Genomic DNA, 18,797 nt, shown 5'->3' with positions numbered 1-18,797 from the left:
AATTAACTATTTAGTTATTCAATATTTTTCAAAAACTATTAAAAAACTCGCCTATTATAGACAAGCCATCCATTGCAGGTTCCTTGTTGCAAAATTTCTTTTACTGAATCTTCCAAAGAATATCAGAATAGGACATATGCCCACATATACTGTATTTTGTTAATGCCTTTGTTACAAATGGTTAATACTACATGTAAAAATGTCCTATTATATTCTGAATGATTTGCACATCATGAAACAAATTCTGACAAAGAATGTTGATCACAGTTTTAAATAATCAATTTTACAAAGATTTGCAAATTTTTACCTGCAGGCAACACAAATATTAGTTATAAATACAGATAGTCGATTTATATTGAGACATTTTCTTCATCTAGGCAGTGTGCAAAAGTAAGTGTCAAAATGATGTTAGGTTAGATCATAGAGAAAAAACCTACGACACAGAAACACTCGAGTAAATGCAAAGAAGAGCAATAAGTGTATTCCTGGACTAAAGGGCTGCCCTGCTCTGTAAGGCTGTGGAACCTAAAAGTCTACAAAATTCTCAAAGGTATCAATAAAACTGATCCATGAGAATTCTTTCAATTGAATAGTAAATCATGTACTCAAGAACACCTATAGAAATTACAGGAAGACAGCACTTAAAACTAAAGCCAACAAACATTTCTTCACACAAAATGTCATGGGAATCAGGGACAAATAGTTTCTTCTTCAGATACTCAACTTCGCTAACATTTTAAAAAGTGCCTGAAACATTAGGACAACTCAACTAGCAGTTAACCAGCTAACAAGACAAGCCTGATAGTCAGATTAATTTCCTCTTCTTTGTCAAAGCTACGTTTTGCTCAATGTATCATATAATTCTGAAGGATTTACAGGAATGCTAGTCATTTTTCAGTAAAACATTTTGCAATTTGAGAGTGTATTAATAAATAACTAACCTGTACTATTAACAATTTACATCTTACTTCTAACAGAACTTTGGGTATGAGCGGTTGCTAAATATGAATGCTTAAAGCTCAGCAACAAAGAAATTTATGTTACAACTGCAAGTATTCAAACACTTTACAATACTGTATTTGAACAACAAATTGTAGTAGCTAATGGTAACAATAATTTAAAAAAAATGTTATAATAAAGAATTAAAAAAAAAACAAACAAAAAAAAAAAAAACAGTGCATGTCTTTAGGTGAAAAACACCAATCATAGACAACTATGAAAGAGCTCAAATTCATTATAAAAGCCTTAAACTTCAAAAAAATAACCAGCTTTTTAGGGGTGGGTTAGAGGTGGGTGAACGCCCCGGTAATTCTATTAAACTCAAGTTACGTTATACTTGCTGAAATGATCTACATTATGAAACAGGTGTGGCAGTTACCCACGAACAGAACATTCTCAAGGTAGTGAAGAAAATGTCAATCTCAGACGACGTTGCCTCATCATCATCCTCAAAGTTATAGTTTCTTTATTGTTGGACACATATACAAAAAAAGATTACTCTTGTTACAAGAAAACTTTCAAAATGAAGTTGTATGACTAGGTACTTGGTTAACTAGACATATACTGTAGTCTCTCCCCCTTTAAAACAGGAGACAACATACTGTATGCCATTTCCAAAGCTTGAATGGAAGACAACGTCTGTTATTTCTTTGAAATACATTACGTATCATGATTAAGAAACTTGACGAACATAAGTGGAGCTTAAATTTAGATGAACCGTTCTTCAAATGAAATATATAATCATACATAACGTGCCTTTGAAAAGGAAGTGCATTTAAATGCATTGCTAAACAAATCACAGGCCAAGGGAGTCCTGCATTATGGTCTAGTTGGCAGCATTTGGTGGTCCTTCAGGAATGAGTGATGTAAAAAATGTTGTAATAAAAGACCAGGCCAAGGCTAGGAGACCAGGGTTCTGAGCTGCATTAGCCTCTTGAAGCCCATCATTCCCTCTGTCTTCTTCCAAGCCTTCATCCATTAGACGTTCCTGCAATGAAGGTGCAAGAGGAAATAACTGGTAAATAAACTATGCCATAAAAAGTCTTTTGTGAGGTATGGATGCAGAGACTTTCATGGTTTCAAAAAAAAAAAAAAAAAAAAAAAGTTCCTTTTGCAAAAAAAAAAAAAAAGTTGATTTGGCTTCCTCAGATACAGTTACCTGTTTATTACTCATACATTCCTCATTTATTGTAATGTCAAGATAAAGAATAACTGGACCATATATGAAAGGCTGCCAGTCAGAAAAACTAATATTCCAATTAAAACCAAGACAATTTAGAGAAACAAATTAACTCAACAATAACATCAAGCATTCAAAATGTGATAGAAAAAGCTAGGATTTTAGGCCAGCATTTTAAATTTGTGAAGCAGAAGCAGCACAAACCACACTGGCCACAGTACTGGGTGGCAAAAGTTGTTTAATTCAGATATTTCAACTGAATCACAATGGCTAAGGACATTACTGTCAACAAAAACCTCACCATGATGTGTTAAAATTCAATGAAGAAAAAGTATCATAATGTAGATAAACCTCAAATAAGTTGTACGTCTTTGCTCTCAGACATTTTGACAGGACATATGAAACAATCATGGATGTACTAATTTCTCATGTAGTATGGTCCAGCATCAATAGCCTATCCCTATTACAAATGTTCACTATTATTCTGTCTTCATCTGTTCTTGAAAGTTTACTTTAAGGTAGGGTGGTCTACTGCCAACAGTAATACAATATAATGCTCATTTAAGATGCCACACCTTTTCCCTAGTTGAGTAAATCTGCCTCTCCTAGTTTTTGGTAAATCCCACATTAGAGGCACATCATCAATCACACTTCACCCTTCTGCAAATGTTATATTTATTATATATATATTTTTTTTTAATTAAAGGAACACTTTTTAATCAGAGTATAGCATCAAGTCAATGAAACTTCTGGGATATTGACATTGACCACAGTTAAGTAGCAGAGGGAGTCGTTAATCAGTTTCAACTGCTTTGGTGTTAATGAAATTAACAACAGGTGCATTAGAGGGGCAAAAATGAGATGACCCCGAAAACAGGAATGGTTTAACAGGTGAATGCCACTGACATTTCCCCCCCCTCATCTTTTCTGACTGTTTTTTCACTAGTTTTGCATTTGGCTATGGTCAGTATCACTACTGGCAGCATGAGGAGATACCTGGACCCTACAGAGGCTGCACAGGTAGTCCAAATTCTCTAGGATGGCACATCAATACGTGCCATTGCTAGAAGGTTTGCTGTGTCTCCCAGCACAGTCTCAAAGGCATGGCGAAGATTCCAGGAGACAGGCAGTTACTTTAGGAGAGCTGGACAGGTCCGTAATCCATCAGCAGGACTGGTATCTGTTCCTTTGGGCAAGGAGGAACAGGATGAGCACTGCCGGATCTCTACAAAATGACCTCCAGCAGGCCACTGCTGTGAATGTCTCTGACCAAACAATCAGAAACAGATTTCATGAGGGTGGCCTGAGCTCATGCATGCATACAACCACATGGGGGCCATACAAACTACGGAGTACGATTTTGAGTAGCTGCAATGAAATTTTGGCAAAATGGAGTAGCCTGCAGCATCATTTTTTCACTTTGATTTTCGGGGTGTCGTTGAATTCAGCCCTCTATAGGTTGATAATTTTAATTTCCATCAAACAATGAGTCATCCTTTTGTTCCTAACACATTACCCAGTCCATATCAGTACAGTGAACCCTCGTTTATCACGGTTAATCCATTCCAGACTCTACCGCGATAAATGAATTTTCGCGAAGTAGGATTCTTTATTTATAAATCAAATATTTTCGCAGTTAGAGTATAGAAAACCTGTTTACGACCTTCTAAATACGTTTTTTAACATTATTAGAGCCCTCTAGACATGAAATAACACCCTTTAGTCACCATTACACTCGTGTTACCCAATATACAGTTACTGGTCATAAAATTAGAATATCATGACAAAGTTGATTTTTTTCAGTAATTCCATTCAAAAAGTGAAACTTGTATATTAGATTCATTCATTACACACAGACTGATGTATTTCAAATGTTTATTTCTTTTAATGTTGATGATTATAACTGACAACTAATGAAAGTCCCAAATTCAGTATCTCGGAAAATTAGAATATCAATTAAGACCAATGCAAAAAAAGGATTTTTAGAAATGTTGGCCAACTGAAAGGTATGAACATGAAAAGTATGAGCATGTACAGCACTCAATATTTAGTTGGGGCTCCTTTGGCCTGAATTACTGCAGCAATGCAGCGTGGCATGGAGTCGATCAGCCTGTGGCACTGCTCAGGTGTTATGAGAGCCCATGTTGCTCTGATAGTGGCCTTCAGCTCTTCTGAATGGTTGGGTCTGGCGTATTGCATCTTCCTCTTCACAATACCCCATTGATTTTCTATGGGGTTTAAGGTCAGGCGAGTTTGCTGGCCAATCAAGAACGGGGATACCATGGTCCTTAAACCAGGTACTAGTAGCTTTGGCACTGTGTGCAGGTGCCAGGTCCTGTTGGAAAATGAAATCTGCATCTCCATAAAGTTCATCAGCAGCAAGAAGCATGAAGTGCTCTAAAACTTCCTGGTAGACGGCTGCGTTGACCTTGGACCTCAGAAAACACAATGGACCAACACCAGCAGATGACATGGCATCCCAAACCATCACTGACTGTGGAAACTTTACACTGGACCTCACGCAACGTGGATTCTGCGACTCTCCTCTCTTCCTCCAGACTCTGGGATCTTGATTTCCAAAGGAAATGCAAAATTTACTTTCATCAGAGAACATAACTTTGAACCACTCAGCAGCAGTCCAAAGGCGAGACGCTTCTGACGCTGTCTCTTGTTCAAGAGTGGCTTGACACAAGGAATGCGACAGCTGAAACCCATGTCTTGCATACGTCTGTGCGTGGTGGTTCTTGAAGCACTGACTCCAGCTGCAGTCCACTCTTTGTGAATCTCCCCCATATTTTTGAATGGGTTTTGTTTCACAATCCTCTCCAGGGTGCGGTTATCCCTATTGCTTGTACACTTTTTTCTACCACATCTTGTCCTTCCCTTCGCCTCTCTATTAATGTGCTTGGACACAGAGCTCTGTGAACAGCCAGCCTCTTTAGCAATGACCTTTTGTGTCTTGCCCTCCTTGTGCAAGGTGTCAATGGTCGTCTTTTGGACAACTGTCAAGTCAGCAGTCTTCCCCATGATTGTGTAGCCTACAGAACTAGACTGAGAGACCATTTAAAGGCTTTTGCAGGTGTTCTGAGTTAATTAGCTGATTAGAGTGTGGGGCACCAGGTGTCTTCAATATTGACCCTTTTCACAATATTCTAATTTTCCGAGATACTGAATTTGGGACTTTCATTTGTTGTCAGTTATAATCATCAACATTAAAAGAAATAAACATTTGAAATACATCAGTCTGTGTGTAATGAATGAATCTAATATACAAGTTTCACTTTTTGAATGGAATTACTGAAATAAATCAACTTTGTCATGATATTCTAATTTTATGACCAGCACCTGAATTAGACAAAATAAGAGAAAATAAGACATATTAGACGTTACAAATATCATATTATTATTGTACTGCACATTTAATTACACACACACACCTATGAAGGCACGAGCTCAGTAGTAGAGTCTTCAGGTTATAAGCTGGAGCGCTGATCGCACCCTCAGAGGACACAGACGCCCCTGGGAAAACCCCTGAAACAGCTGACTGTCTACCTTCACATTGTTCCTTACCCTTCTTACTTGCGCTATAACGCGCGATAAACCTCTCACGCAGTACTCTGCTTACTTAAAAGTATTGTGCAGCGCCTCTCAGCTTTGGAATTGGTTGTTTTGTTTCTCTCTCTCTCTCTCTCTGACATTCTCTGCTCCTGGCGGAACTGTCATCTCTGACTTGTCATGGAGCATGTTTAAACTTTTGAAAAGAGACAAATGTTTGTTTGCAGTGCTTTGAATAAAGTTCTTTTTTTTTTCTATAACCTCCTGTGTCTCTGTGCAAATCTGCAACCCAAGCATGACAAGGTGGTGCAGTATCTTCAGCAGGTGCGTCGTTGTCTTCTTCCGCTGAAGGAGTACTAAGAGTAGGCAGTGGGTGTCTGGGTGCGCGGCTGAAGAATATCTTGATAGGCAGTTGCTGGCGCTGTCTTTTCATACGCATGAGGAGGCTTTTGTAGGGTATTGCCATCTTTGATCATATCCAAGAGTTTCACCTTCTCCTGGATGGTAAGCATCTTCCTCCGGCGCTTAGTTTCATTGTCAGAAAAAGCAACACGTTTAGGAGCCATCGTGGGGCATAGATAAAAGTTCTCAGAAAGCGCATGCGTAGTGACGTAGGCGTGTATGAGAAAAAAAATTGCGATAGAGTGAAGCCGCGAAAGTCGAAGCGTGATATAGCGAGGGATCACTGTATAGATATCCAGCATTATTTTTCCCCATTGAGATCTGATGTGTTTTCAAAGTGTTCCTTTAATTTTATGAGCAGTTTATTAGAAAGGACTTGATTTTATATTAAGATAAATACATATAAAGAATTTTGACACAGACTCAAAAACTTTACAGCAAAAACTGATTGTAATTTCCTGGCAAAATGTTGTATCCATCCTCACACAAGAATATATTGGCTTTGACTGGCTGCAAACACAGCTTGAATTTGGCATGGCACTATTACAATAGCTAAACCTTACAGCTTTAGTAGAAATGTATAGACAACCTCTTGGAGTTTTGGTATCAATTTTCAAAAGGATAAAGCCTAATTATCTAATTTTAATTAACATTAGCTCTAAGAGATAGATAATACAATCTCCCTTCAAGATAAAAGTAATAAAAGCATTGTGACCATATTTCCAGTAATATTTAAGGATTGTGTATGACCTCAAAGCAGCAAGAAAATAAATAGTTCAGGTAAAACCTCCACTCTTGAACTTTCATAATTGATCTATACTTAAATCTTTCTAAAACTGCTTGTGCAAACTTTGATATCAGTTTTAATTGCTCAAACTGTGTACACATTGAATCTTTCAAAAGGAGCTGTTTTTGCAGCTGTGTGAAATATTTTATAATTAAAGTGAAATATTAACATTTCACCTAAGGAGTAGATGTACAAGATCTCTCATGAAGAGGACTATGAACACCACCCGTAACGATGAAATCAAATTAATTCATGCTCTGTGTATAAATCCTACAAATAAGTTATACAGAGGCTATGGAAATTCTTTCACATAAATAGTGAAATACAGTGTCTTCTACATACTTACAGGGGCAAAAATGAAAATGTTGCAGGATTAGACGCATGACAAAAATGTCACAGTCCAACACTAGATAATGCAGGTGCCATACTACCACAAATACAGGCCAAAATAATGTTGAGCATCCCAGAATTCAATGAGTAGTTGCACTAAGATTCTTATGATCATCATTTTAGAAACCTACATACAGTGCTGTGAAAGAGTACTCGCCACAGGCCTCTATCAGCAGGATAATGTGCCCTACCACACCTGCCAAGGTCTTAAGGAGCCCATGCCTTGATAGGTCATGGTTGTTTTGATGGCATGAGAGGAGCCAACACAATATTAGGCAGGTGGTTTTGATATTGTAGTTGGTCAGGGTATATATAAAAATACCCTTTGTATTAACAAATATGTTGTTTTTCAATTTTCCTTGTCTTAATCAACTAGAGCTACACTCATGTACTTTTCAATAGGACAATACAAATTTTATGATTTAAAAAAAAAAAAAAAAAAGAAAGTGCACAATTCCTAGAGTACACTAAAAAGACGCTTCATACCATTTCCTGCATGTCCTGTTGTGGCTCTGCTCCCTGCTCCTCGGCATTAAGATCACCACCTGGATTCTGTACATCTTGCCTGAATGGAAACCAGCCTGCTTGGTGCCTGTCGATAAAACCAGAATTAAGAGATTCTTAGGGCTGGGATAATTTATATTATTACGTTCTCTCTAGATGCAGAAAACAAAATTAGTATCACACACAATTGAACTAAGAAAGAGACCCAAATATAAATATTTTTGCAATAGCCAGTCAAGAGCCCTTTCCACAATTTCACTTACAAGTAAACAAGCAGCATGGCTCCCATCACCATAATGAAGCGACTGAAGGAGGAATAGAAGTAGACTATGCTCAGCAGAATGGCAGCTCGAGAGAATGTATACATCCAGTCCAGCCAGTCCCGGTTCAAGTCATCATCGTTGATCACTGGCCCACCTTGAGCATTCATTTGGATATTCTGGTTGACGGGTCTGTTCTCTGGAATAGCAGCATTTGGAAGAACTGGGGGTTCGTTCTGTGCTGGTGGTGGAGGAGGAGGAGGAGGAGCTACAGACTGTGAAGCCACTGGAGGGGCAGGCAGTATCGATGTAGGTGCATGTGATGATGCAGTAGCAGCTTGACTTGAAAAATTGAAGAGAAATACACATTTTAAAAAGTGTTGCTAAAAGTCCTTCAGGGGTTAGTATCTGATTAAACTAGAAAAGGCTGCATTAACAGAAGAAATGCATAAATTAGGTCCAGAAATTATTTTATAGTGTAGCTTTAACAGGGTTGTTTAAAATTGAAAAAAGGCAATGTGAGCACTAAAAAAAAAAGATTAACAAAAGTTGAAGAGCCAAGATTTTAGGAGTACAGTGAGTACATAAAAATCACTGTATTGTCACATTACAAATAAACCAACAGTAGTTTCCTATGGGGCGGCACAGTGGCAGTGCTGCTGCCTCGCAGTAAGGAGACCTGGGTTCGCTTCCTGGGTCCTCCCTGCATGGAGTTTGCATGCTCACCCCGTGTCTGCGTGGGTTTCCTCCCACAGTCCAAAGACATGCAGGTTAGGTCGATTGGCGATTCTAAATTGTCCCTAGTGTGTGCGTGTGTCCTGTAGTGGGTTGGCGCCCAGCCCGGGATTGGTTCCCTGCCTTGCGCCCTGTGTTGGCTAGGACTGGCTCCAGCAGACCCCCGTGACCCTGTGTTCGGATTCAGCGGGTTGGCAAATGGATGGATGATTGGGAGTCATAGGAAACTATCCAATGTAATATACTAAACATTGACTGCTATTATACAGTTTACTCATTTTGTGAGATACATTTTTAAAACATATACTTTGAGGTCTAAGGTCTTCACTTTTGTTTTATATCATTATCACAGAAAGCATACAGGCTTAATGATGCAGGTTATGTTACTGCAAAACTTACACTTATGTCAAGGTAGAGGTCTATAATTTACTATGTGTCTGTTGTTTCAGGCATGTATTCATCAATTGCCAAAGTCCTAAACAAAATACATCCAAGTAAGTGATTTCTGATTGGCTCAGGCAGTACATTTACAACTGCAAAGCAAACTGCCTTAAGTTGCACTGCTACCATATTAAATAACTTTACTAACTAACAGAATATAGATTTGCTCAATTACAAAATAGCAAAATCTTCGCCTCTCATATTTTATACATTTTATTGCTGTGTGCAGCATGCAATAGGTATTTTAACCCTGGTTAAAAAGTTCATTACTTACTACTGCATATAATAATGTCGTGCATATATTTGTTGCCACCAAAGAATCTGCACTGGGTTGTATGCTGGGTAGATGGGAAACCCAACTGAAAGTCCAGGTTGTACAGGGAGCTGATTAGCAAGGCTATAGAGAAAAACAAATGCACATGAAGACTAAGATTCTTTCCAAATTTTCAATAATTTTTAATTTTATTTCCTTAAACTACATGAAAACATACTGTAACAGTTCTCTCATTTTTACAGTGTAATTAGTAAGTGACTAAAAATTCAAACCATTTTTCTTTTTGCAAACCCAAGTTCAGAGTCATGGAGAAACCCAGAACTTGTCCTGGAAGTACTGGGCAAAACGCAAAACAATTCCATCCAGCCCATCACTGGGCATTCTACACACACACATCTATACCCGCACCTAGTACACCAATTTACAATTCTTAAATAGTTCTGAGGAGGGGAAAAAAACACAATTGCATTGTCTTTAATTTATTAAGCAAATTAACAACTCCATTTGTTTTTGTTTTTTAAGCCATATTTAAAAATTGATATCAAATTGTTTTATTTTTATTTGGTACTTTGGTGATGATGTTTCCAATCCAAGAAACTGTCCAATCACATAGAAAGCAAACTTTCCTTTTATTAATAGATTAATAAAAGCCTTTTACAAATAAAATTTAAGATTTTAAATTGTTACTCTGACAATCTGTGTAAAGAAGAAAAAATATTAACAAATGTACCCTTGCATAAAATACGGGGGAGCACGACTCTGCTCAGGGCTAACTTGCAATTGCTGGCTCCGATGTCTTAAACTCTCCATACTTGAACCTGCAGACTCAGATGTTGTTTCTGGACTTGCAGATGTTCCTGAGTTGTCCAAAGTCTACATGAAAAAAATGCTTCAACGTTACCAAATAATGCAATGACATATATGCAGATTTACGACAGTATCCAGATGTAACCATTTCAGCCTCAAGTTAAACAAAACTTTAAGAGAAACCCTGTTTTTATTTATGACTGACTATATTAATAGTCCCCTCCTCGAACCGCCACCTTATCGTGGTGGAGAGGTTTATGTGTCCCAATGATCCTAGGAGCTCTGTTGTCCGGGGCTTTATGCCCCTGGTAGGGCCACCCAAGGCAAACTGGTCCTAGGTGAGGGATGAGACAAAGTGTGGTTCAGCAGACCTTCTATGATGAGTAAAAAATTTGGACGGCGTTTTCCCTTGCCTGGACACGGGTCACCGGGGACCCCTCTGGAGCCAGGCCTGGAGGTGGGGCTCGATGGCGAGCGCCTGGTGGCCGGGCTTGCACCCATGGGGCTCGGCCGGGCACAGCCCGAAGAGGCAACGTGGGTCCCCCTTCCCATGGGCTCACCACCTATGGGAGGGGCCAAGGAGGTCGGGTGCAGTGCGAGTTGGGTAGTGGCCAAAGGCGGGGACCTTGGCGGTCCGATCCTCGGCTACAGAAGCTGGCTCTTGGGATGTGGAATGTCACCTCTCTGAAGGGGAAGGAGCCTGAGCTAGTGCGCGAGGTGGAGAGGTTACAGTTAGATATAGTTGGGCTCACCTCGACGCACAGCTTGGACTCTGGAACCAATCTCCTTGAGAGGGGCTGGACTCTCTACCACTCTGGAGTTGCCCCCGGTGAGAGGCGCCGAGCGGGTGTGGGCATACTTATTGCCCCCCGACTTGGAGCCTGTACATTGGGGTTTACCCCGGTGGACGAGAGGGTAGCCTCCCTCCGCCTTCGGGTGGGGGGACGGGTCCTAACTGTTGTTTGTGCTTATGCACCGAACAGCAGTTTGGAGTACCTGGGGACTCGGGGATGGGCTCCCCCATCTCTGGGACTGATGTCACGGAGGTGGTCAAAAACCCCAGGGGTGGGTGAGATTCGCCTGGAGTTCCTCAAGACTCTGGATGTTGTAGGACTGTCTTGATGGACATGTCTCTGCAACATCGCATGGACATTGGGGACAGTGCCTCTGGATTGGCAGACCGGGGTGGTGGTCCCCCTCTTTAAGAAGGGGGACGGGAGGGTGTGTTCCAACTACAGAGGGATCACACTCCTCAGCCTCCCTGGAAAAGTCTATTCGGGGGTTCTGGAGAGGAGGGTCCGTCGGATGGTCGAACCTCGGATTCAGGAGGAACAGTGTGGTTTTCGTCCTGGTCGCGGAACAGTGGACCAGCTCTACACCCTTAGCAGAGTCCTGGAGGGTGCATGGGAGTTTGCCCAACCAGTCTACATGTGTTTTGTGGACTTGGAAAAGGCGTTCGACCGTGTCCCTCGGGAAATCCTGTGGGGGGTGCTCCGGGAGTATGGGGTACAGGACCCCATGATAAGGGCTGTTCGGTCGCTGTACAACCGGTGTCAAAGCTTGGTCCGCATTGCCGGCAGTAAGTCCCGTTTCCAGTGAGAGTTGGACTCCGCCAGCGCTGCCCTTTGTCACCGAATCTGTTCATAACTTTTATGGACAGAATTTCTAGGCGCAGCCAGGGTGTTGAGGGGGGTCCGGTTTGGTGGACTCAGGATTGGGTCAATGCTTTTTGCAGATGATGTTGTCCTGTTTGCTTCATCAGGCCGTGATCTTCAGCTCTCTCTGGATCGGTTCGCAGCCGAGTGTGAAGCAGCTGGGATGGGAATCAGCACCTCCAAATCCGAGGCCATGGTCCTCAGACAGAAAAAGGTGGAGTGCCCCCTCAGGGTTGGGAGCGAGATCATGCCTCAAGTGGAGGAGTTCAAGTATCTCGAGGTCTTGTTCATGAGTGAGGGAAGAATGGAGCACGAGATCGACAGGCGGATCGGTGTGGCGCCCGCAGTGATGCGGGCTCTGCATCGGTCCGTCGTGGTGAAAAAGGAGCTGAGCCGTAAGGCAAAGCTCTCAATTTACCAGTCGATCTATGTTCCTACCCTCACCTATGGTCATGAGCTATGGGTAGTGACCGAAAGAACGAGATGTCTGGGCTCTCCTTTAAAGATAGGGTGAGAAGCTCAGTCATCCAGGAGGGGCTCAGAGTAGAGCCGCTGCTCCTCCGCATCGAGAGGAGTCAGATGAGGTGGCTCGGGCATCTGATCAGGATGCCTCCTGGACGCCTCCCTGGTGAGGTGTTTCGGGCACTTCCAACCGGGAGGAGGCCCCGGGAAAGACCCAGGACACGCTGGAGGGACTATGTCTCTCGACTGGCCTGGGAACGCCTCGGGATTCTCCCAGAAGAGCTAGAAGAAGTGGCCGGGGAGAGGGAAGTCTGGGCATCTCTGCTCAAGCTGCTGCTCCGACCTCGGATAAGCGGAAGAGGATGGATGGAATAGTACATCCTTATTTTAAAAAATATAAAAAAAAAAAATGGGGGCCACAAGCCATTTATATTGTACACTATTTATATATTTAAAGCAAACAGTGTTCACAAAGTTTAACTTTCCCTTCAAATGAAAATAATTCCAGGGAATCTCAGGTGATCTTTACAAACATGCAGTGATCTTGAATCTTGTTTCTTTCATTCTAGTCTGTTATTGGTCATACAAAGCAGTATTATATAAAGTTTGATCATCTAAAATGTAAATCTATTTTTCCCTTTACTGGTATATCAAAACAAAATACACAAACATTAAAATATTCTGTTTAATAAATAAATACTATGGACAAAATATTGCATTCCACTGCAGCTTAAGCCCGTGTTTTTACATGGGGATACCCATCAGAACAATTAAACACTAATTCTTACATTGTGACCACACACACTCATCAAAATGTCAAGTATGGTTAGCAATCAAAAACAATGCATCTGACTTAGAGAAAGTGGCCCATTTATCAGTGTTTTTAGATTGCTTTTAGGGTATCCAAGACCTTGGTGTGATTAAAATACAGATCTAACTTAAAAAGCTTTGCTAAAAACACACTAAGGCCATTAATTGGCCCAATATTTCCAATCCCAAACATTACTGTCAGATATTTAATACATAGTGCAAGGAGAAAATACGATTTTTAATGTATTAAATGTTTATGAATACTAATCAATAATTATTCATAACCCAAATTTGAGGACTACATGATTTTATTTTGAATGAAAGGGGAAAACTAGGATAACTATTACCTGGACTATGGGTAATTATTCAAAATAAATGAAGTATCAGGAAAAAAAAAAATCAGTTGTTTAGTAAAAGAAGATTGCTAATTAATACAAAAAAGAAATTCTGTGTGGCACAGTGTGCCTAGTACCCATAGTAAAACAATGAAGAGCAGTTTAATAGGTTAATATTGTTTTGGAGTAAAAAGAGAGTGTTGCTCTGCCGTGTTAGTGTCAGTGTGCAGTAAAGTACAGCACCGTTAGGTAATTAAGCACGGGTGTATGCATTATTTACAGTGCCATCTCTCATCAGTAGTTCTGTGGTCAAAACAGGGCAGGACCTACAATACCAATTATAAAATGTCAAGTAACAGCAAAGTAAAGAGGTGAATAGATTGAAAGTACGAGGGAATGAAATTGCCATCGAGAAAACGTTTATTTTTATAGCACATTTTCATGCAAATAATGTAGTTCAAAATGTTTTATAATGTCTTATAAAACAGATACATACATAGAGTGATAAGAAAAACAGAAAAAAGTCTAGCTGGACTAAGAAATGAAAGAAAGCAAGACACATGAGAGCTAGAAGAGGGCTGTGATGTGTGTGTGGTGATCTCTTGCTTAAAAATAGAACCCTCAGAAAGCAGGGCCAAACTTCCCCTGTTACAGCCAAGGCCAGACGAGACATTTTGGACTGGGGTTATTCTGCAGGTAGTGACATGAGGTGGCAGAAGCAGAGTCCAAGGGTCCAAGTACTGGGAACAAGGGCACGCCTACTGAAAGGGAGAAGGATGGATGCAGTGCTCATCAGAGGGGGAACTGCAGAAATTTAAGCAAGCATGAGTACAATGATGGAGTTGACAGAATAAGCACAAGGTTTCTAGAGTGCCATGTTAGTATTTATTTATTAAAGACCTGAAAACTGGAGTTGGATAATTTACAGTTGCAAAAAAATATGCACTTTGCACTGGTCTGTCCTCAGTGTACAAAACTACTAGGAGGTCAAGTTAACAACTGAGTACTGGGTATGTCCCAGTACTGTGACAGGTAATGTGCTGAAGCAGACCCCTGAAAGGCAGCCTGCTAAAGTTCATCTCAGTTTATTTCAGATTCCTATCAACAGAGTGCTATACAGAATATCCTAATGTATTCAATAAACCCATCTGTCATGCAATGTAATTTCAGATGCATGACTGCAAAATTAGTACATGGAAAGCCAAAAACTGTCTAGTCCAAAACCTTTATGCAAAGAAAACATTCTATATTTACTTAGGATTCTATAAAATCATAAACATGATAATCTTTTAAAGTGAGCAATTTCTATAAATTTATACTAAAAAGGTACGTACTGTTGTTCCCAGTGATTCAGGTGAGCTCCTGCTTTTGCTCATGCCAGGTCTTGGTGATCCAGGTGGAGTCCGTGAGGCACATACTAAGTGTACCATGTGATACTCATCTTGCTAGTTTGTAAAGATAAAAAGAGATATTTACAATTGTTTACATAGTAAAACTAAGCTTGATAATTTAAAAAGTGATCAAGAACTGCACCACACTGCAGCAGAGCCAAATATATGATTATGTCCAGTTGGTGGTAAATCTTCCAATTTGCTGAAGTAGATGAAAGCAATATATTCTACTAAAACACATACAGAATGAACATGTGTAAGAACTGTCATCATAAGGTGTTGGGTTAAAACAAGTCAGAAAGATTTTAGTGCACCTATATATGAATTTTATAAGCACTGAAGCCTTTTTGTTCCTCGAAAAAATATACAAAAAGCGTTGCATGTGTGGTTTGGAAAATGACATTTATTAAATCTCATCTTTCTACTATAAAATGTGCAGAATTCAGAAGTTTAGAAAGTATAATGATACAAATAATAATGAACAATAATGCTAATACAGTAATCCCTCCTCGATCGCAGGGGTTGCGTTCCAGAAACCCCCGCAAAAGGTGAAAATCCGCGAAGTAGAAACCATATGTTTATATGGTTATTTTTATATTGTCATGCTTGGGTCACAGATTTGCACAGAAACACAGGAGGTTGTAGAGAGACGAGAACTTTATTCAAACACTGCAAACAAACATTTGTCTCTTTTTCAAAAGTTTAAACTGTGCTTCATGACAAGACAGAGATGACAGTTCCGTCTCACAATTAAAAGAATGCAAACATATCTTCCTCTTCAAATGAGTGCGCGTCAGGAGCAAAGAATGTCAGAGAGAGAAACAGAGAGAGAGAGAGAAAGAGAGAGAGAGAGAGAGAGATAAAAGCAAACAATCAGAAATCAATAGGGCTGTTTGGGCTTTTAAGTATGCGAAGCACCGCCAGACAACGCAGCTGCTAGGAAGGGAGCAACGTAAAGGTAGTATTTCAGTATTTTTTTAGAGGAGCGTCCGTATCGTCTAGTGGTGCGAACAGCCCCCCTACTCACACCCCCTCCGTCAGGAGCAGAGAATGTCAGAGAGAGTGAGACACAGAGAAAAACAAACAATTAAAAATCAATACATGCCGTTTGAGCTTTTAAATATGCGAAGCACCATGCAGGAAGCATATCGCTTGACAAACCAGCTGCAAGAAAGGGAGCAACGTGAAGATAATCTTTCAGCATTTTTAGATGAGCGTCCGTATCGGGCGAACAGCCCCCCTGCTCACACCCCCTCCGTCAGGATCAGAGAATGTCAGAGCGAGAGAGAGAGAGAGAAAGGCAAACAATCAAAAATCAATACGTGCTGTTTGATCTTTTAAGTATGCGAAGCACCATGCAGGAAGCATATCGCTTGACAAAGCAGCCACATTTAAGCCCAGCAAGGAAGAGAGCAATGTGAAGGTAATCTTTCAGTGTTTTTTGAGGAGCTGCCGTATCTTCTAGGGGTGCGAACAGCCCCCGTGCTCACAATATATTTGAGGAGTTTTATTTAATAGGTAATACGCACTCTGGTTGGGTAGCTTCTCAGCCATCTACCAATAGCGTCCCTTGTATGAAATCAACTGGGCAAACCAACTGAGGGAGCATGTACCAGAAATTAAAAGACCCATTGTCCGCAGAAATCCGCGAACCAGCAAAAAATCTGCGATATATATTTAAATATGCTTACATATAAAATCCGCGATACAGTGAAGCCACGAAAGTCGAAGCATGATATAGCGAGGGATTACTGTAGTCTATATGTTATGGCCAAAACCCGAAGTTCAGCCAGATCCCGAATTGGCCGGCCATTTCAAATTTTGGCCGCGAGGTGTGGCCAAAGTCCGAATTACTAGAAATGACCAGCGTATATGCTACTTTGGCCAGCCATTTCGCGAAAAGGGCGAGAACTCCCTGGCCAAAATCCGATGCGCTGATGTAACACTGTCCGCTCAAGGTGCAAAGATGCTTAAAAACTTTCAGAAGTGAGTTTTCCATTCTGCACGAGAAACTGCTCAAGGTGCGTCTTGTTCAGAAACTGGACGCCACTTGAGACAGCCTTCCCCCTCGCCCAAACACTAACCTGAAGGTCAATAAAATTGGTCCCTGATGTCACTATTTTAGGGCTACAATGATAACAGATGTGAAACCTACTTATACGTCTAATCTTAATTATTATAAAACAACCAAGTGGCGTTGCTTTCTGAATAAGAGCCGCCAAGGCTACACTTGATGCTACTGCACTACAAAGTGCGCAACAAATCGCTGCTCATGCCTTTTTTCTTCCGACTTTGGCCGATCGCCCCATGCCATTTCGCAAACTGGCTGGACAAATACCAAAATCGAGGAAAAGATTGGACATTGGCCGGTCAATTTACAGCGACATTGGCCATTTCCCGATTTGGCCAGACACGTCCTGCTTTGGCCATAACATATATACTGTCAAAATGTGTCATTTGTGTGGTATATCTTGAAGTACAAATGAAATGCACAATCCAACATCACACTCAGGAAAATAGTATCTTAATTCCTTACAGATTTTCTTCCAAGACTGATCAGCTTTTGAACAGCACGCTGCACATCTGGGATTAACACAAGTATCGCTTTCAGACTCATCAGAATCACTTTTGATTTCACTATCCAATGACAAATTCACTTCATCATCATGGCATGCATCATTGTCAAGAGCGTGCAACACCTGGGCTGCTGAAAGATGTTTCATACAAGACACCATTAGGAGGCTAGGAGAAGACATACAGTGCTATGTAAAGTCTTGGGCAACCCTGATAAAAATCACCATCAATTTATAACTTGCTAAGTTTTTGAGGCAGCAACTTCATTTTAACATAATTTTACGCCTTATGGAAACAGCATCATTTCAGTAGTGAAATATTTTTTATTGGACCAATAGAACCAATTTAATGTGCATTTAAACAAAAATAGGCAAGTGCATAAATTTGGGTGCCCCAAAGGAACAATCCCATCAATATTGATTACAGTCTCCTTTTGCTGAAATAACAGCCTATATACGCCTCCTAAAGCCACTGACAAGTCCCTGAATTCTGGCTGGTGGTATTTTGGACCTTTCTTCCATATAAAATACCTCCAGTTCAGTCAGGTTTTTACATTTTCAATGATGTTCAGGTCTGGGGACTCCCACTCTAGAACATTATACTTGTGCCTCTGCATGAAATTCTTGGTAGATTTTGAACAGTGCTTTAGATCACTGTCGTGCTGAAACATCCAACCCCGGCGTAACTTCAACTCTGTGACTGACACTAGTGCTAGGCAGGATGACCAAAATTCTGTAATCACAGAATTTTTCAAAATTGTACCGGTTTCACTGTATTTTTTCCCCCCATGCATGAGTGGATGTTAACCACATTTTCCACTGCAATTACTGCAGTAGACTCGCTCTCTATGTCAATACTAGGTGGTGTAACTCTGGACATGTAAACGTCAAAATCTCCACTTGCCGTAGGAACATCTAACTGTTGGCCATAAGTTTGCATCCCTATTACTTGCTCAGAGAGTTTGGACACGTCATTGTTGTTATTGTTTACATCTCTCCTCAGGCAGACGTGGAGATGGCGAGTGACATCATCCATTCTGCTGTTGCTAAGTTACAAACGCAGCACCCTGAGGCGCTTGTGCTAATCGATGGGAGATTTTAACCATGTGACGCTGGACAAAACATTACCTGCCTTCTCCCAGTATGTGGACTGTAACACCCGGGGAAATAAGACTATTGACTTACTGTATGCAAACGTTAGACGCATAGAGCGCCACCCCGCTGCCTGCGCTTGGGA

At 40.7% G+C, this 18,797-nt stretch overlaps 1 protein-coding gene across 1 annotated transcript in view; it reads right to left on the bottom strand.

The window, feature by feature from the left end:
* Positions 1-1,431: 1,431 nt before the first annotated feature.
* herpud2 (HERPUD family member 2) overlaps positions 1,432-18,797 on the bottom strand; it is a 39,275-nt gene continuing 21,909 nt past the window's right edge. The window contains exons 4-9 of the mRNA XM_028817502.2: positions 14,931-15,041; positions 10,258-10,400; positions 9,528-9,650; positions 8,081-8,419; positions 7,800-7,905; positions 1,432-1,987 (exon numbers count right to left, since the gene is read on the bottom strand). Coding sequence (XP_028673335.1) covers positions 1,826-1,987; positions 7,800-7,905; positions 8,081-8,419; positions 9,528-9,650; positions 10,258-10,400; positions 14,931-15,041 — 984 coding nt within the window. The 3' untranslated portion in view covers positions 1,432-1,825. The remainder of the gene's footprint in view (positions 1,988-7,799; positions 7,906-8,080; positions 8,420-9,527; positions 9,651-10,257; positions 10,401-14,930; positions 15,042-18,797) is intronic.

This window comes from Erpetoichthys calabaricus, chromosome 13, assembly GCF_900747795.2.
Source record: "Erpetoichthys calabaricus chromosome 13, fErpCal1.3, whole genome shotgun sequence".
Taxonomy (NCBI): Eukaryota; Metazoa; Chordata; class Cladistia; order Polypteriformes; family Polypteridae; genus Erpetoichthys; species Erpetoichthys calabaricus.
This window is presented reverse-complemented; position numbering and strand designations above follow the sequence as displayed.